This window comes from Canis aureus, chromosome 1 (assembly GCF_053574225.1).
Source record: "Canis aureus isolate CA01 chromosome 1, VMU_Caureus_v.1.0, whole genome shotgun sequence".
NCBI lineage: Eukaryota > Metazoa > Chordata > Mammalia > Carnivora > Canidae > Canis > Canis aureus.
In genome coordinates, this window is record NC_135611.1 from 113,520,400 (window position 1) to 113,541,359 (window position 20,960).

Here is a 20,960-nt window from a genome sequence, read left to right on the forward strand (position 1 = left end):
TTCGGGGAAACCTGGCAGCCGCAGCTGATCTACCCGCCTCAGCCTCTCCCCCTCCTCCCCGCCTCCTCCGCGCCGCGGGCCTTGAGGTTGCAGCCTTCCTACTGCAGGGCGCACACGAGCCCCGGGTTACCCTCTCGGCCGCGGGCCTGCCGGCCGGGAGAACCTCCAATGGCCTTAACTGCCCTACAGCCCACTCTGCTGCTGTGGTATGCGCTCTCCTCCCCGCAGGGCCAGCACTGTGTGTGGGTGGGGAAGGGGCCAGCCTCGGCCAAGGTTGGTGCTTGTTTTGTTTCTAAAGGAAACAGTGTCAACAGCAGGAGCCAGAAATGAGATTATGAAATCAGAGGTCCTGCCTTGTCGGGAATGGGTGAGGAAGGCGGGGCACAGGAGGGATGGGAGGTGGGGTGGTGAGGGTGGTGCCAGGGAGTTGGGAGGTGGAAAAGAGAGGGTCACCTGCCTTCACCGCTGCGCACCTTTCCAGCACCAACTCAGGCCTCCTCATCTCTCCCCTGGAATTTTCCAGGAGTCTGCTCTCTGCTTTTTAAGTTGTCCCTTAGTATTTATTTTGGAGCAGCAGAGACACAGCAAAGAGGGAGACAGCCGGGGTTCCTGCCCTTACAGAGCACACAAACCTGCCCCCAAGAGCGACAGTACAGAGTGGTCAGGCCTGGGATGGGAGGCACAGGCAGAGGCGGGTGGGCTGGGATGGTGAGATGTCCGGGAGTTTGGACAGCCAGCCTCCCTCTGTTCCTCCCTGTCCTCCTGTCTCCTGACTCCTCCATCCTGTCCCTTTCCCTCTCATTCCTCCCCTAAGGAGGTATCTCTGAGCCTAGTGGCAGTTTCACTCCCATCTTCCCCAAGCCAGGAAATATGAGGTGAGGAGAGCTGAGGGCTGGATATGTGTCCCTGAGCAAGCCCGTGTCAGCAGGAGTGAGACCTGGAGAGAGGTTCGCCTGCCTGGGGAACAGCTGTCTTCCCTACCGGCAACATGAGAGGGAGGTGCTAGGCTGCCTAGGTCACTGCTGTGTCCCCAGCACCCAGCCCTGTAATATTCTGGTGAAATCTAAGGAAGGAAGTTTCCTTCCCAAAAGTATTTCCAGCCTGGGCATTCTTTGTTAATCCACCATATTTTGGGATCTGGTTCTTAACCTTTGTTCTGTGTTTTCTTAGATTCTGTATTTGTGCCTGAGAGAGAGAGGCAGAGACACAGGCAGAGGGAGAAGCAGGCTCCATGCAGGGAGCCAGATGTGGGACTCGATCCCGATCCCGGCTCTCCAGGATCCCGCCCAGAGCTGAAGGCAGACAGGTGTCCCTGGATCAAGTTTCTTAAGCTCTTTGTCTCACTGTCTCCATCCACAACCCCCTCCTCCAAGGCCTGCAGAGCGATTAACTGAGTTAAAACTCCTGAGAAAGGCAGATAGAGCCTCTCGTGGTCTATAGTGTTATACATGAGTTTATACATGAGTTATTGCCATTACCAACCGACAAAGGTTAAGTGAGCACATACTACATATTACTGTATGCATAGAGGCTGTAGCAAAGAACCTGACACTAAAAAATCCCTTCCCTTGTGAAGGCTGTTAAATTCTAGCAGGTGAGGGAGGCTTACGGAGAGCAAGCAGCACATTGAATAAATACAATGACTTCAGCTTGCGTTAAACACTGTGAAGAAAATGAAACGAGGAAATATGTTGGATGCTGCCTGATGAGGGTTGCTGGAGATTGGGTAGTCAGGGAGGGCTTTTTTGAGGAGGTGACTTCTAAAAGTCAACCTTAGGAAGGTACAGGGAGAAACATTCCTGGCAGAGGGCACAGCAAGGGCAAAAGCCTTGAGGCAAGAGCAAGCCATCTCGAAGAACTCTGAAGAAGAAGAACTCCCGGGGAGCATTCAGTGTCTCTTCCTGTCCAAATAACATCCCTGAGGACAGAGATTCTCACCAATTTATTCATTGGGGTGATTGTTTGCTTTGGTCTCTGTGGACCCCCACCCTATCCTTCAGAACAGTGCTCAACATGTAGGGTTCATAATAACCATGGTGGAGGGGCACCTGGGTGTCTCAGTGGTTGAGTGTCTACCTCTGACTTAGGGTCCTGGGATCAAGTCCCAAATCCTGTGATCCTAGGGTCCTGGGATCAAGTCCCAGATCAGGCTCCCCAAAGGGAGCCTGCTTCTCTCTCTGCCTGTGTCTCTGCCTCTCTCTCTCTGTCTCTCGTGAATAAATAAATAAAATCTTAAAAAAAAAATAAAAGCAGAGAACCTTTAAAAAAAATTGGGTTCTTCCTGTTGGGCCATCGGGATCATGGGGGATTGGGAGACACCAACAAAATGGCGGTGGACCTTCCATCTTGTTACCCCTCCTCGGAACATTCCCGCCACTTGCAGACCGCCCAAGGACACGTCATCACGGGAAAAACAAGACCTATGCAGGAAACAGGAACCGCACCTTACCCAAACCCTCATTATATGGGCATAAGCAGTTATCGCCCCGTACTGACTCCACTAGTAATATGCCCTAATACCTATCACCCCATACAGACACAATCCCTTACCCCTCCCCTTAAAAAGCTTGCATGTACTCCCTTTGGGCGCGACTTCCCTGGCCCAGTGACTTCGCTGGCCCCGTGACTTCCCTGGCTTCACTCCCTTGTGGAGCCGCGGAACCTCGCCCAAGAGTGCTTCCATTAAAAGCTTGCCTCGACCCACCTTTGCCTGGTCTATTTCATGTCACTACCAACTGGATCAAACCTGACACTTCCTCTTAAACAAAAGAAGAAGAAGAGGAGGAGGAGGGGGAGGAGGAAGGAGAAGAAGAAAGAAGAAAGAAGCTCCTTCCATCAATCTTGGGACTCCAGGCTAAGAACTCTCACTTTTGCAAATTTGGGGACCAGGACTTTAGGGTCCCCAGCTCTCTCTTTAAACTGGAGAACTCAACATGGCAGATTGGGGCCAGACTGCCTGGGTGTTGACTCCTGACTGCTAGCTGGTGACCTTGACTTAACCCTCTGCATGCCTCAGTCTCCCTGTCTGTGAAAAGGAGCTCATAGTTGTCCCTACGGCGTCAGGTTGCTGTGGGACTAGGTCGATGTGTTTAGAGTGCTTAGACCATCCCGAACATCGTCAATGCTCTGTAAGCGTTAGCTGGTGCCCTCTGTCAATGAGGCTTGTGGTTGGGATTACAAGGGATCCAGTCCCACACACAACATGGACTAGAAAAATAATGTCTGCTGGATGCTCACAAGGCTTGGCCAGGTCGCCAGGCCTTTGATGGGATCATCTCTCTGAAGCTCTGTTTCTTGCTCCTCTAGATCTCTCCCTGTGTCCACATCTCTCTCTCTGTCTGCACATCTCTGAGTGAGTGTCCTTTGCTCTGGCTCTTCCTTTCTCTGTGTCTTTCCCTCCAGGGCTCTGTCTCTGTCTCATGTGTTTTTCTGATTCTTTCTCCCCATTGCTCTGGGTCCAAGTTGCCCCCTCCCTCCTGTCCTCTCCCCACCTCTCTCTCTTTTTAAAAAAAATTTTTATTTATGATAGTCACACAGAGAGAGAGAGAGAGAGAGAGAGAGGCAGAGACATAGGCAGAGGGAGAAGCAGGCTCCATGCACCGGGAGCCCGACGTGGGATTCGATCCCGGGTCTCCAGGCAGGCGCCAAACCGCTGCGCCACCCAGGAATCCCCCCACCTCTCTCTTATCTCTCTCTTCTGAGACTTTCTCTCTCTCTCTCTCTCTCTCCCTCTCTCCCCATCCCCTGCCACTCTTTCTCTCTCTTGCTTTTCTGTCACCCTAAGATCATTTTCTTTGCTCCGTTCTTATTTACACTTGTTCTTTGCCCAGACCCCTCCCCTTCTGGCTCCTGCTGTGTAGGATGGGGCTGATTATGTAATTGTTTGTTATGAATAGGGGCGTTGGGGGGTGAGGAGGTGACCAGGAAGGAACATTTTCTTTTGTCTCACCTTTCTTAGCTTTCTCTCTTTTTTTCTTTCTCAGCCCACCAACCCAGCCTCATTCTTCCTGGATTGGGTACAGAGATCAGATAACTGCCTCCCTCACATAGAAACAGAATAAACAGGTCAGAGGCTATAGTCATGGGGAGCTTCCCCAGAGGAGACAGGCAGGCAGGCACAAGGGCTCTCCCCTAGCCCCTAGAAAAAGTGTGAAGCAGTGCAAACAAGGTGGTGATGGAAACTTTGGGGAATCATCCAATTCAGCTGAGCTGAGGAATTTGAGGACAGAAGGATGTCTGGTTAAAAAAAAAAAAAAAAAAGAAGAGGAAGAAGAAGGATGTCTGGTATTTGCCCAGCCTGCTGTTATGGGGCTTCAACAAGGGAAACAATGCTTACGGTCTCCCTGCTTCCTGGGGACTCTTGGTCCACCCTGGTGCTCCTGAAAATTCAGTAGGTCAGTGTCCCACCCACTGGAGAAAAACTGTAAGCAACTACCATCCCAAACCTCCTTTCAGCTGCAGGGACCCCTCACCCCACTCACAGCCTCCCTAATTCTTACCCCCTCTCTGATACATACCAGCCGATCCCATCCCCAAACCTTCCCTCTTCAAGGAGAGGACCCCAGGCAAGTCACTGGTGGGAGATAGTTCCTGGAGGGGCAAATGGGCATGCTAATCCTAACTGCCCTTGAGAACTAGTAACCTGGGGGAGCCTCGGCCTGTTTGTATATAAAATAGGAATGATGCACAAACACATGAAGATCTGTGAGAGTGTAACAGTCAGGAATTTAGCACAGCGCTGGCGCACAGAGGAGGCCCAGCAACGGGCAGCCCCCACCACTTCTCCCTTCTGGTCCAGCACCCATTGACAGTATATCCTGTCGTCTCCCCACAACCTGCCACTTACCACAGCCTTCACTCAGCCTTGCTCAGCCTCCCTGACCGAACCATCAGCCCCACTTACAGTAAATTCCTCCCTGAGAAGAGATTTCAAAAGGCTGAGGAGCCCGGGTTACAGAGTTGATGGTTGAATGATAGTAATGGCACTGTGCTGTGGCTTTAAATACATTTAATCTGTAAAAACCTCCAGGTTTGGCAAGGGAGGTACTGTTATGGGCATTCTCATTTTATGGAAATGGAAACTGAGGCTCAAAGAAATTAGGTGTCTTGTTCCAGATCACACTTACCAAGAGAGGAGCAGAGGTACAATGCAAACCTGGTTCTCCCAGACCCTAGAATGTCCATGACCTTGGACATGTTCTCAGGGGACAAACTTGGAGTATGTGGATGTTAGCAAAGAGGGTCTGAAGGGATGAAGACACTGCACTCAATGGTGAGCTCAGAGGAGACTAGAAGTTACATAATCTCCACAGCCATGGCAAGCTCCCATGTGGGATCCAACCCCCAGGGATTTTAATCCAAAGGTATTTAGGTTACTAAAGAATCTGAGTCCCAGGATCTCTTTAGCCAGGGCCCATGGCCAAGGACAGTTCCTTCTTCCTGGTAACTTGGAGATCTGAGAGGTCCTCACCCTTTTCCTTTTTGCCACGTGTCCGTCCTGGTGAGCTTTATAATCTGGAAGCATGTGAATAAAAGCGGCAATATGCTCAAAGTAAGTATTCGTCTCTGCCATGTCTGGGAACCTGTCTGGGACCCCCACTTCCTATCCCAGAGCTTCATAACGATGAGTGCATCAGCTGAATATCAGCCATGCTATTTGCAGATTGTTTTTCTTTTGTTTCGTTATCAGCCCCGGGTTTGATACCCATGGCAAATGCTATTAATTATCTCCTTACACCCATTTACCACTTCTTTCCTTAGTAATAGAATCTCTGAATTTGAGTTCAACTCAAGAACCATCCAAAATAATATTACATTTCCCAACCTCCTTTGCAGCTAGGCATGACATTGAGACTGTGCCCAAATGAGATTTGGGGATGAGAGGGTGAGGTGTGACCACTTCCAGGTTGTGCCTTCCACTCCTGGGCCTCATCGTCCTGCTAGTGGGTATGCAGACCCAGCACATGATATAGTGAGCTGAGAGGATCAGGGCATTGCCCTGGGAAATTGTGGAGTGAAAGACAAAAGAAACATAAGTTCTTGATGCTGGAGCTGCCATATAAGCCTCTGACTGCTGACATTCATAGTGACATGTCAGAGATATATTTACCTTGCTTAAACCACCGCTATTTTTGGGTCTCTGATACTAACAGATACCACATTTGTTTCTCTTGTGACTTTGTAACTGATCGTCCCTAACCCCAAATCTATAGGAACCATATACCTCCAGACTCTAATATCTATCCATTCATCCTTCACTGCCCTTCACCAGTTTCAAAAAGCCTTTCCCCTCCACTCTGGTTCATTAAGCCTTCCCTTCAGTCTGCCCATCATCCAGGCATACTTCCTTCCATTCACATCCAACAAGGCAAACATCAGTACTGGCTTCCAGTACCATCCATTTTTCTATCCTTTGTCCTCTGATACACTCATCCTACACTTCTCCATTCCTCTCTCCTACTGGGCATCCATTTAGCCATCTGTCCACTCTTCAATAATTATATCCTTTCATCCATCTCTCAGTGCATTTATTTCTTCATCCTTCCCTTCACCAGTACAGGCAACCCTCTACATATTTGCCATTGCCACCCTCCCATTCACTTATCCATCAATTCACCCACATCCCGTGATTCTTCTCCATTTGTCCACCCATCCTGCTGTCCATCCATCCATCCCCCCAACCATTCATCCTCCTTTCCATCATTCAGTAATACATCCTTCCACCCAGTCTTTGTTTGAATCTATCCCTACGAGCTTTGATCCTTCCCCCTCTCCATGTCACCTTCATCAGGACATTCCACACTAACTGATTCACTTTCCCTCCCTCTCAGTGTGACCCTATCACTGAGTCCTGAGCTATCTTTTTTTTTTTTTTTTTTTTTTTTTTTTTTTTTTTTTTTTAGGAATGAGAATGTTGAGGTCTGGTCTCTTTGTCCAATTTTAGAAGAAAAGAGGAAGAGTGGGAAGGACCAATGAGCTGGGCTCTTATGGGGAGAAGGCACAGCAAGAAGAATAAAAAAACGGGATTCCAGGCAGTTCCAGATGACCTAGGCTGGGCTTTTCCTCATCACTCATACACCAGTCTCATCCCAACACATATGCTCACTCCCTATCACTGCCTGAGCCACCACTCTATGTTCTCTACTGGAAGGGCTCCTATCCCGGGTTTCAGCCTCCTGGGCTGTGAGGGATAGAAAGAGAGTAAAGAAGAAGGGGCCCCTCAAAAATCTGATACAAGGGTCTGTCGCTGCCCCCACTCCACTCTTCCTACAGCATGGCTGGCCATGAAGCTGGGCACATGAAGGAAAGAGGGAGATTCCTAAAAGAAGGATCTAAGATAGCTCCTAGCATGTCCCCAACCCTGGCTTTTGAGTGAGAAGAAACAAAACCAGACCTTAAGGTGCTAGCAGATGCAACTGGTCAACAGGGAACATGGGAAGATCTTTCACTATTTCTTGAATTTTCTGCAAAAAATTCAAGAAGAATGGGAAAAAGAGCAGATCCAGGAGGAGGCTGGTTTCCTGCTGGAGGTGTCCCAGGAGATTATGTGCATGGGGTGCAGTAAAGGATCAGAAGAAGGATATGGTATTGTGTTGGGTTGAATAGTACATACCCTCCAATTTATGCCCATCCAGAGCCTCAAAATGTGATCTTATTTGGAAGCAGGGTCTGTGCAGATACAGTTACTTAAGATGTGGTCCTACTGGACTAGGGTAGGCCCTAATCCAATGGCTGGCATCCTATAAGAAGAGAAAACAGAGACACAGACACAGAGAGAATACAATGTGTAGTCATGCACACACAGGGAGAATGTCATGTGATGATGGAGGTGGAGATTGGAATAATGCCAAGGATCACCAAGGATTGCTAGCAATCACCAGAAGCTAGGAATAGTTAAGCAATAATCATCTCTTAGGGCGTTCAGAGAGGACATGGCACTGTTGATACCTTGATTTTGGTTTGTTTGTTTGTTTGTTTGTTTGAATGTAGTATATAGTGGAGTATTTTTGTATATTCTTTTATTGGAGTTCGATTTGCCTACATATAGTATAACACCCAGTGCTCATCCCGTCAAGTGCCCCCCTCAGTGCCCGTCACCCAGTCATGCCATCCCCCTGCCCACCTCCTTTTCCACTACCCCTTGTTCGTTTCCCAGAGTTAGGAGTCTCTTATGTTCTGTCACCCTCTCTGATTTTACCCACTCATTTTCTCTCCTTTCCCCTATAATCCCTTTCACTATTTTTATATTCCCCATAGGAGTGAAACCATATAATGATTGTCCTTCTCTGATTGACTTACTTCACTCAGCATAACACCCTCCAGTTCCATCCACATCAAAGCAAATGGTGGGTATTCATCATTTCTAATGGCTGAGTAATATTCCATCGTGTATATATATATATATATATATATGATATATATCATATATATATCATATATATATATATCATCATCTTCTTTATCTGATACCTTGCTTTTGGACTTGCCTCCAGAACTGTGAGAGAATAAATATCTGTTGTATTAAGTCACCTCATTTGTAGTACTTATTAGAGCACCCCTAGGAAACTAATATAAAGATTATGGGTTCAGCTCTGAGAAGCTTAAATCACATGGTAGCAGTCCCATTGAGTCTGAGGCAGGCTGATCTCTTGGGAAGTTCTGGGCTGGTGTTCCTAGATACAACCTATAGCCCCTGGCTGCCTCTTTATAGGAGAGGTCATTAACATTCCTCTTGCCAGGAAAATATTTACCTAGGGTCCATAACTAGAATTAGAGGGTCTCTGTGGAATCCCTGAAATTGCGTGCAAAACCCTCTTAGCAGAAATACCCATGCATGCTATGCTATATGTTGGCAAATTGAACTCCAATAAAAAATTAAAAAAAAAAAAAAAGAAAGAAGAAATACCCATGCAGTCCAGTTTGGAAATAGTGTCACATTCCGGAAAGCATCATCCTGCTTCAAAATAAATTAAAAGCATGTTGAAACTATTATTTATCTTTCTATCAGGACAGTAAAAAAATACCGTGATGAAAAGAAAAGGAGGGGCACCTGGGTGGCTCAGTCAGTTAAGCATCTGACTTCAGCTTAGGTCCTGATCTCAGGGTCCTGAGACCAAGCCCCGAGTCAGGCTCAGCACGGAGTCTGCTTATCTATCTGCACTTCCTCTGGCTTGTGCTTTCTTTCTCAAATAAATAAAATCTTTTTTTAAAAAAGAAAATTATGAGGGGCCTGGGTAGCTTAGTTGGTTAACAATCTGCCTTGGGCTCAGGTCTCAGGTCACAATTCTAGGGTCCTGGGATTGAGCCCCACATAGGGTGCCCTGCTCAGCAGGAAGCCTGCTTCTCTCTCTCCCTCTGCCCTTCCCCCACTCATGCTTATGCGCTCTCTGAAATAAATAAATAAATAAAATCTTAAAAAAAAAAAGAAAAGAAAAAAAAAAGGCATTGTGATAGAAACTGACTAAGTGTTCACCAATCCCATTTCTTTCTCATGGGTATATAAGGTTACATTTCCCAATATCCTTTGTAGCTAGCTTAGGACCAGGGACATCAGAATGTGTTTCATGTAAGTAAGAAATAAACCTTCTTGTCTTGAGTTAACGAGATTTTGGACTTGTTTGTTATAGCAGTGAGGGCAATAACTTGCAGATCCAAGCACATAGCCGTTTGGGTCAAAACTAGCATTACTTCCCACATATTGGTTATGATATTTAAAAATGTAAGTTTTTATTCAATTAAATTGAATCATTATTCTGAAAAACTTTATTTCAATAGTAATAATGTCTTTTGTATGTTATTTTGAAGTAATTTCTGAAGTCTTGAAACCTTGGACTTACATTAAAATTTAATGGATAGTCACAATCTTGCAATAGTGGTTACTAAGCATGACTGTAAAAGTACGTAAATTTTATTTTTATTTTTACATGCTATGGAGCTATTCTGACTTATAGCCACTTTATTTTTATTTTTTTAAAGATTTTATTTATTCATTCACAACAGACAGAGAGAGAGAGAGAGAAAGGCAGAGACATAGGCAGAGGGAGAAGCAGGCTCCAGGCAGGACTCGAGCCTAGACTTGACCCTGGGACCCCAGGATCACACCCCAGGCCGAAGGCAGGCACTAAACCTTTAAGCCAACCAGGGATCCCCTTACAGCCACTTTAATAAACAGGTTCATTTTGTAACTTTTTAGTTTTTTTAAAGTAAGTTCCACACCCAGTGTGGAGCCCAACATGGGGCTTGACCTCCAAATCCTGGGATTAAGACCCTGGGATCAAGACCTGAGCCAAGATCAAGAGTTAGATGCTTAACCAACTGAGCCACGCCGGCACCCCTGTTTTGTCACTTAAAAAGATGTAAAAGGGATGTACAGGGTTGTAGGAAGTTGTATTGAAAGTTTTACTGATCGGCTGAAATGCCGATATGAGAGAGACAGTTCTCAACTATCTCTTTCCCCACAGCCAGTTTTCTCTGTGAAATAGACAGTAGTTGCTTTGGTTAAAAATTAGAATTAATATGAATAGTTTGGACTAGGGACAGTAATTACAGAGAAATACAATTGTGTATGTGCTTTTGGGTGTTTTTTAGGGAAAAAAGTAATTTTGTTCAAAAGCGATGATTCTCAGGTTACTATTTATTTAGTCTCTTATTGAGGAACCCAAAGAGCTTTAGTTTATGTGGGTGAGGTCTATTTTTATTTACTGTAGTGACAATTGAGATGGAGAAAATTTTAAAATATTTATGAATCCATTTAAGATAACAATAATGAGAGCATTATGTATTTGCATAAATAATATCTTGGTATTGACCTGTGGACCACCTCAGAGAGACTTACTGTCTTCAGTATCAGTTTGCTCCAGAATAAAATCTTTTTAAAAACCAACTCTCCATTTCTCCTTTCCTTAAAAATTATTTTAATTTGAGTATAGTGAACACACAACATTATGTTAGGTTTCAGGTGTACAATATAGTGATTCAACAAGTTTATATATTATGCTATCCTCACCATGTGTACAGCTACCATCTGTCACCATGTATCACTAATACAATTTTTGCCTTATTTTTTTAAGATTTCATTTATTTATGCATGAGAGACACACACGCACAGAGAGAGAGGCAGAAACACAGGCAGAGGGAGAAGCAGGCTCCATGCAGGGAGTACGATGTGGGACTTGATCCCAGGTCTCCAGGATCACACCCTAGGCTAAAGGCAGCACTAAACTGCTGAGCCACCTGGGCTGCCCTCTGCCTTATTTATGAATGATGTATTTGCTATATATAGAATTCTTGCCTGACAGTTTTTTCTTCCAACACTCAAAAGGTGTCCCTCCATTTTTTTCTTCTTTGCATGATTTCTAAGAGAAGTTTGTTATGATGCTTATCCTTGTTCCTCATAGGTAAGGTGCATTTTTTCTTCTGGTTACCTATAAAATTTTCTCTTTGTCTTTGGTTTCCTGAAATTTGAATAGAATATGCTTACATGTGTTTTTTTTTTTTTTTAATCCATTGGTGGTTTTTGATCTTCTTGGATCTGTGGTTTGGTGTCTGTCATCACAATTGGAAAAAACCCAACTGTCCTTTCTTGTAATATTACTGTCCTATTATGTCTCTCTCTTCTTTGTCTTCCTTTGGTATTTCAGTCGTGCACATGTAACACTATTTGATGGAAGGAGGGATAGAGGAAGGAGGAGGAGGAAAAAAGAAAGAAAGAAAGAAAGAAAGAAAGAAAGAAAGAAAGAAAGAAAGAAAGAAAGAAAGAAGAGAGAAATGACAAAATGAGGGAAGCAGTACGTTGAGAGAGTGAATTAAGGAAGAAAGAAGGAAGAGAGGGGAGGGTATTTGAAAGAGGAAAGAGAGGGGAAGTAGGGGATAGAGAGAGAAAAAGATGAGAAGAAAACAGAGGTAATAGAGTGAAGAGGGGAAAGTGAAGGGAGACAAGAAGAAAGAGAAGAAGAAAATGAGGGAAATAAAGGAAGGATAATTTTCAAATGATAAAAACATAATTCTCAAAATAGATGAATATGTGCCAAAGATTATGTAATCCATTAGTTAGGGAACTAGATATAAACAAAGCTGATTCAAAAGACAAATGAGGAATGCTTGGGTAGCCCAGCAGTTGTATGTCTACCTTCAGCTCAGAGCGTTATCCTGGGGTTCTGGGGTGGAGTCCTGCATAGGGCTCCCTGCAGGAAGCCTGCTTCTCCCTCTGCCTATGTCTTTGCCTCTCTCTCTCTGTGTCTCTCATGAATAAATAAATATAAATAAATAAAATCTTGGGATGCCTGGATGGCTCAGAGGTTGGGCGTCTGCCTTTGGCTCAGGTCCTGATCCCAGAATCCGGGATCGAGTCCCACATCGGGCTCCTTGCATGGAGCCTGCTTCTCCCTCTGCCTCTGTCTCTGCCTCTGTCTCTGTGTCTCTCATGAATAAATAAATAAATAAACTGTTTTTAAAAAAATAAAAAAAATAAAATATTTAAAAAGAAAAAGACAAATGAAACACTAGGATTTTTTATAGGAAAAAAAGAAGTTCTGAGTTAAATACAAAACTAGCTAATGTCTGATTTAATGGCATTATTATTTTTTTAAATTTTGGTGGAAGGTCACCTTCTCTACCAAACAGAAAAGATAGTCATCGTGACTTAGCAGTTTTGCAGAACTGTAAAAAGCTTAGACCTTGATTAATAGTGCAAACAAAGTAACATTCCATTTTGGGGATGAGATTATCTTTAAATGGGCCTGTTAGAAAATACGCCTAACTTGACATGAAAAGGGCCCATAAATCATTTTTTTTCTTTATTCACATGTTTCAAATAATTTTTCTTAGCAGAAGGAAAGAAATTTGGAGCTCCATTCACTATCCTTCCCACTTTCCAATAGAAAAAAAATGATCTCTGTGCCGCATTCACCATCCAGGATTTGGTTCCTAAGATTCTACAAGTTTATTTTGGTTGTGACTGAGAACAACAGGTATGTACCTGCTGTACCTTTCTGCTCTGAATGAAAACATCCAGAATGGAATGAGAGGTCATCCTGCCCCTTTTTCCACATTCCTCCCTTTTCTTTTAGGATTTTATTTAGTTCTTCATGAGAGACTCAGAGAGAGTCAGAGACACAGGCAGAGGGAGAAGCTGGCTCCATGTAGGCGGCCCCACATGGGACTTGATCGCAGGTCTCCAGGACCACGCACCAGGCTGAAGGCAGGCACCAAAAACTGCCCAGCCACCCAGGCGTCCCAACTCCTCCCTTTTCTAAAGCTCATCCCTACTCCCAACTAGAAGAATCTATACACTGAAAGCTGAAAATCATAGAATTCTGGAATCCTCAAACATTAGAACAACAGATTCTGAGAACCATGGAATCTTAAAAAAAAAAAAAAAAAAAAGCCAGCTTCAAGAAGCTCAGTCTTGGAATGATCCCATAAAACATCTCCTATAATGGGTCTTCTTGGACAATGCATGAAATTCTCCAGGCCCTAATCTTATCTCCTTAGAAAAAAGTATTCAATTCTAGGTACTCTCCCTTGTACTACAGCCAAAAGAGAGGCTAATAGATTTCTTCAGGTTCCCGTGTCCTTTCTCCACTCAGCTTTTCCTAATCCTGGCTTCATGCCCAGCGGCGCACTAATTTTCATTTGAACTGATATTTATTAAGTGCTTGTTGTGTGCCATAACTCACCAAGTAGTCCCCCAAACCCAAAAGATCAAACAATCATTTGTCCCATTTCCTAGATAAAAAAACTGAGGCACAGATACTGTCCAAGGTGTATTCAGGGAATCTTAGAATCATGCCATTTTATAACTGTCAGATGATGCTAAAAACCTCACATTACTTGAGTTCTTTATCCTGGGCCAAATTTTAAAAACCCTATGAGGGAAGTACTATTGTCATCTCCCAAATACAGAGGACAAAGGCTCCAAGAGGGAGGTTCACTTTCCTAGGGGCTTCATGTCTGTCAGTCTCCAGACACGTTAGAGTGCTGCCTCCTGTATAGCATTGTCCATATGCCCTATCCTGTAAGCTGGACATTTGCGTTAGAAGGTACCCTGCTTGTCAAACACACAGCTCAGTGCCTGGCACAGGATGACAATAAATAAATAATGACATCCTCAGTAGCATCACAGTATTTCTTGGTCCCAGAGGAGAGCCATGTGACTAGACATAAAATGATCCAGGCTCCATTTCATGCTTATATCCCATGAACCCCAAATCATTCTCTCTCCATTCACTTTGCTCTGTGTTTGTCTCTCTTCGTATCTCTTTGTGTCTTTGTCTCTCTCTCCCTGTTCATCTCTACCTCTGAGTCAATGGTTTTTTAATAATGAGAGAGGGAGGAAAAGAGGAGAGAGAGCACTAGCTCTCTGGGTTCCTCTTGTCTCTTCTTCCTTGACCATATGTCTCTTTCTCAGTCTCACTGAAGCTTTTTTTTTTCTTCCTGTCCTATATATATATTTTTTTCTGATTGTCTCTCCCTCTCTCGGTTTCTTTGAATTTTCTTTGTCTCTGTGTCTTCCTTGATACCTATCTTTGACTCATTCTCTCTCCCACTCTCCCCCTCTCTCTGCTCTATTTTGGTCTCACTCTAGTTCTAGTTCTCTGCACACTTCTTTCTTTTCTTTTCTTTTCTTTTCTTTTCTTTTCTTCTTTTTTTTCTTTTCTTTTTTTTTCTTTTCTTTTCTTTTCTTTTTTCTTTCTTTTCTTTTGTTTTAGTATTTTACTTATTTTTTTTTATTTGAGAGAGTGTGTGCATGCATGGGTGGTGAGGGGAGTAGGGGGAGAATAAGCCAACTCCAGGCTGAGCATAGAGCTGACGCCAGGGCTCCCCTGTACCCTTCTTTTTTCTTTGTTTCTCTCTAGTCTTGGTCTCTATCTCCATCACACGAAACCTGGCACAATCAGCCTCTCCTTATGTTTCTCTGCAGTTATTTTGACTCTTTAACTTGCTTACACCATTGAGTTCAAGCGCCTTCACTCCTGGCTTCTTGCCTAGAGTGGGATGGTGAGAGGGACTGCTCTAAGGACACCTCTCCTTTCCTGTCTGAATGGGAAGACAAGACTCAACCACCACCATCACAGACAATTAAGGAACTAGTCCTGAAGGTGTAAGTGTGTGTGTGTTGTGGGGGAGGTCAGAATGGAAGGGAGAAGCCAGAGCTGGGAGGGTCCTAGGAGGCAGCCTAGAGCTAACTCTTATCCCAGAAAAGACATCATAGCAGCCCATTGAAAATCTAAAAGATGGTGCTGTGTGAGTCACTCTGTTTTCCCAGAATCCCTACCACTTCTCTCGGACACAAGATGCCTCAAATCAGCCAGCCAGGCCTTATTCCAAAACTGGCAGGTTCCCTAAGGGATTCATTTTCCATATCTGAGAATCAGGACATATGAGAAGGGCATTTGATTTTAATAACACATATAGGTAGGTTATAATACCCTAGAATTTTGTTTCAGGACAGTACAAATTTACAAATATTTGGTACAAAAAGAGTTAAAAATCATTTACTTAGGTTAATACAGAGAACAATCAGTTCACCATGATTCTAGAGATGGTCTTCCCCTCTGGAGACTGGGATTCAAAGATCGTCTCTATATCTTAGACTTTGGAAATCAATGTACGCACACACACACATACCAGCAAGGTCCTGATAAACAAACATGAGTAATCTTTGATTATCACTATTTAATATCACCTGGAGGAAAAACAAGACTGAATAAAACCCTTTCAGGGTGCCTGGGTGACTCAATCGATTGAGCATCCGATTCTTGGTTTTGGCTCAGGTCATGATCTCAGGGGGTGAGATCGAGCTCCACATTGGGCTCTGTGCTTGGTGTGGAATCTGCTTGAGATTATTTCTCCTCCCCCTCCCATCCCTTCTGCTCCTCCTCCTGCTTGCACTCTGTCTTTCTCTTTCTAAAAATAAATAAAATCTTTTTTAAAAATCCTTTCAATTGAGTTATTTCTTTTGCTATTCTGAATCTTCATCTCACTATATTTTTTAATTATTAATTAGGGTCTGGCAAAGAGAAAGGAGTCATCTTTGTTCTCTACCAAGAACATTTTTTAAAGATTTTGTTTATTTATTCATGAAAGACACCCAGAGAGAGGCAGAGACATAGCAGAAGGAGAAGCAGGCCTCCCACAGGGAGCATGATGCAGGACTTGATCCCAGGACCCCAGGATCATGAACTGAGACAAAGACAGACACTCAACCACTGAGCCACCCAGATGTCCCTACAAAAACTTTCTAAAACAGTATGACTACCTTATTTTTGATAGATTCCAGAAACTGAGGCCAAGAGGGTTAGGCAACTCACCAATGAAGAAAAGGTGAAGCGGAATTTTGAACCCAGATTGTCTGATTCCTAAATGCAATAGCCTAAAAATGATGTTCAACAGCCTCCCATATCCTGCCAAGACTTTTTGAACTAGGGATCAAGCTGAGAGACTGGAAATATGAAGAAAGAGGGATGGCCCCAGCGGATTTCCCTGGGTGAATTCAATCCATCTTTATTCAGGTGGGAGATTATAAGTTATATAACCACCACCTCCCCCAGATAAAGCAATATCCTCTCTAATGGCCTCCATACCCGGAAAACATGAATCTCAGGGTGTTCAGATTTCTGTACAGCTGATTTCCCAGAACATATTTAAGCAGGATCTGGTGTCCTGGACACAACCCCTCAACCTGGCACCATGGAGCTAGGAGGGGCCTTCACCATCTTCTTGGCACTCTCCTTGTCTTGTCTACTCATCCTCATTGCCTGGAAACGGAACAGCAAGGGGGGGAAGCTTCCCCCTGGTCCCACACCAATACCCTTCCTGGGGAATGTGCTGCAAGTCCGTACTGATGCCACTTTTCAGTCTTTTATGAAGGTAAGTCTAATTACTCTTCTCACAGAATTGGAAGCAACTAATTATATAGACACACACACGTATGACCTTCTAGCATCTAAAACACAGACTCTTGGAAACTAGACTCCATAAACTTTAGAATACTGAAACTCTGAAATCTTAAACTCTAGGAATACAGACTCCTGGTACACTGGACCTTAAGACTCTCACAAACTCAGGACTTTGGAATCATAGCACCTTACACCCTTAAACACAAGAACTTGTGCACTCCTTTGGACTTAGAACTTTGACACTTAGTATCATGAAATCTTAGGGTTCTAGAAATTGAGCATTGCAGAGAAAGAAGCATAGATCTTGGAGTTCAGCTCATCCAGGTCCACCATATTACAGATGAGGAAACTAAGACTTTAGAGGCATTGGGGGTCTTACACAGCATCATAGAAGCCAACACATCTGTGCTTTTTTTCTCAATGGTCCTTCCAAGCCCAAGACTCACCTACATTTGTACCTCTTGAAATTTCCACCCTAAAGTCCTTGATTGGTCTGTACTTGGTGCTCCAATCAGCTCCCTTCTCTTATGCCTTCCTTCACTCTCAGCTCAGGGAGAAGTATGGCCCAATCTTCACCGTGTACATGGGTCCCCGGCCAGTAGTTGTTTTATGTGGACATGAGGCAGTGAAGGAGGCCTTAGTTGACCGAGCAGATGAGTTCAGTGGCCGTGGAGAATTGGCTTCAATAGAGCGAAACTTCCAAGGTCATGGTAAGTAAAAACAACAACAGCAACAACAACAGCAACGAAATGATGATAATATACTTCCTATGTCCCAGGTTCTTTGATAAGTACTCTGCAGTGTTGCATAGCCTGCATTATTGCATTGACTCCTTTGAAAGAACTATTAATGTCTTACTAATTTTGCAAATGAGGAAGTGAGGGTGGAAACGTTAGGTAATACTACACAGTAAGTGGAGAACCATTTTGTTTTCAACCCAAACCATCTGATTCTTCAGTATCTGCTGCATTATTTGTTTTTAATGGATTAGTGACACTGTGTACCCACTGAAGCCCTTACAGCCAACCTTACTTCTCATTTCTCTATACATACACACATACCCAGCCCATAGATCTCTGCCACCTCCATTTAGGTTGATATCTTTCTAGTGTGTCCTATATATCCATCTCTAACTGCTCACGCCCTGCAATTCCAAGCAGCCTCATGTTATTCTTTCTCTACTTCCATCCACCCATCTATTGCTATATATTTCCTTCCATTTATCTAATTTTCCATTGATCCATACATCCGCCAAAAACATTCATTTATTAATTTGCCTTTCTGTACAAATTTCTTTCTATCCAATTTATCTGTACATCTATGAATTAATTTTCCATTTACCCATCTATCCATCATTCCACCCATCCATTCATTAACCCTTACATTATTTACCGATCTTTTAGTCTTTCAATGCACAGATCTTTCCAATCATTTATCCATTCATTGCAAACTATCTATCCATTAATCCTTTACTCATCCATTGAGCCTTTCATCCACTATCAGTCATTATCAGTCATCCCAGTCAAAAATTCTTCCTTCCATTCATTAAGCCACCAAAATAATTTCATTAAATTTCCAAACATTAATTATCAATCCATGTACATCTGGTAATTTCTAAATGTTTCTTACTACAGGGTAGCTCCTTTTGGGTAGGTCTATTGACGTACAGGTGTGAGCTTCTGCGTACATGTATGCATATATCTACAGAATCCAAGTGGTACATAGAAAATAGAAGTAGTTCTCCATTCCAGGGTACTGTATATGACATTATATTTATACCTTCCTCCACATTCCTATGCATCTAACCAGTTATTTATCCAGTTCTAGGTCTTTATCCTATAAGAAATACTCCTGATCTCTCCCAATCACTCCTAGCCTGACTTCCTTTCCTGTTTTTGAGAGTCTTGTAGGGAGGGAACCATAATCAATCCATCAAGCCTGGGAGGTTGAGAGGGGCTTCCCTGAGACAAGAGTCTAATATTTGTTTCTAATACTGCTTTCATAATTTGTCCTCCTTGTGTAGCATAGAGTTAGACACAGGAAGGGGAGGGTAGGCAGGAGGTTGACACAGAGATTTTGGCAGGTGTAGCTCTGGCTAATGGAGAACGATGGAGGATCCTCCGACGCTTCTCCCTGACCATTCTTCGGGACTTCGGAATGGGAAAGCGGAGCATTGAGGAGAGAATCCAGGAGGAGGCTGGCTTCTTACTAGAGGAATTACGGAAGACCAAAGGTATGGGGGCCACCAGGGACAGGGCTAAAAGGTGACTGAATGGCTATATAGAGTTCAGTAGTGAGAAGATAGGCCTTGGCAGAGGAAAGCTCTAGAATGGTAGAGGATGAAAAAGACTAAGGGTTTACTGAGATTTCCAGCTAGGTTCCACGTTAAAATTAACATGAAGCCCCTTAAAGACCACTAGTTCAGAAGATTTAATCAGTGGATTTCCGGGATTTTGTGAGCTCCTGAAATCATGTGCGGACTTCTGCAATATGTAAATTAGTGTCTTTTTCTGGTGACAGGATCAAATTTAATTTACATATATATGTATACATAAAATACATACATACAATTATCATAAAAACCACATAATATAAAATTTTACCATCCTAACCATTCCTAAGTGTCTTTGTCAGTGTACTTGCATTGTTGTGAAACAGAACTTTAGAACTTTTTCATCTTGCAAATCTGAAATTCTATGCCCATTTGATTCTATTTTTTAAGGAATCTGATCCTTGTCCCCAAACAAGGTCTGGAACCAATGGGATTTAGAGGAAAAAAGACAAAGCAGCTAAGCAATATAGATACGAATAAATAAGGTATAGAGAGATAAATTTCTCTAAATCAGAGTTTTTCTCCTAGTTTTCATGGATGCTGATTAAACAGTCTATGTAAAGGCTTTGAATGTCCATGTACCCCCAGAAATTATTTGCAAAATTGTGTATCTGTGAATATGAGCATTGTTCTGGAGAAATTGATCCCTGATCTAGGATCCTGTTTTAGATGTGCAGCTGAGGCCAACAGAAGAATTTTCTGAATAGCTCAAATGGAATCATTGATAGAGATACTCAGAATCCAGCCATCCTTTTTTAAAAAATGTGTCCCATGCATGACTTCTTTCCCAAATCTGTGACTCTACAGCACAAATACAGTTAAATACTAATACCAAAAAGTAATGATTAAACTCCATCAACATTTCTTGAGTGCTTACTTAAACATGACAAGGACTGTGCAAGCATTTCACATGGATAATTACATCGAAGCCTCAGGCTGAGTGGTTACTAAACCAATTTGCAGACTGGGAGATCTAGACTCAAAACACAAAAATGAAGTAACTAACACATGCTATTAGGCAGTGGAGCCAGGACTCATATCCATCCCTGAATGATTCCCCATCCCATGCTTCTAATCATTGTCTCCAACCTAGATAATTTCCATCATCCAGGTTCTCCCATCGAACCCACCTTCTTCCTGAGCCGCACTGTCTCCAATGTCATCAGTTCTGTCGTCTTTGGAAGCCGCTTTGACTACGAAGACAAGCAGTTCCTGAAGCTGCTGCAAATGATCAACGAGAGTTTCATTGAGATGAGCACACCCTGGGCACAGGTGCCCACCAACTACCTCCCTGCCCACCCCCAATCTCAGTTAACTAATCACCTGCCAATCCTCACTTAATCCTCCCCCCACAATCCTGGGAGGCAAGTGTCAATACATCCCAAGTCTCCAAGAAGCAAATGGACTCACCCAATCCTCAGACCCAGAACTGGATGTTCAGCCCAGGTCACTGACTCCAGATGCCTATGCTGGCCCCAGGCACCCATTGCTGACAAACCCCCTTTGCCTATTCCCCACAGCTATATGACATGTATTCTGGAATCATGCAATATTTGCCAGGAAGACACAATCGCATCTACTACTTGATAGAAGAACTCAAGGACTTCATTGCCTCTAGAGTGAAGATCAATGAAGCATCTCTTGATCCACAAAACCCTAGGGACTTCATTGACTGTTTCCTCATCAAGATGCACCAGGTACCTCCTCCCCTTTCTCCAATCCTTTTTTTC

At 43.6% G+C, this 20,960-nt stretch overlaps 1 protein-coding gene across 3 annotated transcripts in view; it reads left to right on the top strand.

Annotated features, from left to right (window-relative positions):
* Positions 1-20,960, top strand: part of LOC144292818 (cytochrome P450 2G1) — a 50,079-nt gene that overhangs the window by 23,076 nt on the left and 6,043 nt on the right. Inside the window, exons 1-5 of one of the 3 annotated variants that reach the window (XM_077863787.1) lie at positions 16,687-16,869; positions 17,446-17,608; positions 18,982-19,131; positions 20,342-20,502; positions 20,751-20,927. In XM_077863787.1, coding sequence (XP_077719913.1) covers positions 16,690-16,869; positions 17,446-17,608; positions 18,982-19,131; positions 20,342-20,502; positions 20,751-20,927 — 831 coding nt within the window. In that variant the 5' untranslated portion in view covers positions 16,687-16,689. Of the gene's footprint in view, positions 1-16,686; positions 16,870-17,445; positions 17,609-18,971; positions 19,132-20,341; positions 20,503-20,750; positions 20,928-20,960 lie in introns of those variants that run through there. The other 2 variants (XM_077863705.1, XM_077863859.1) reach the window with 2 other exon arrangements.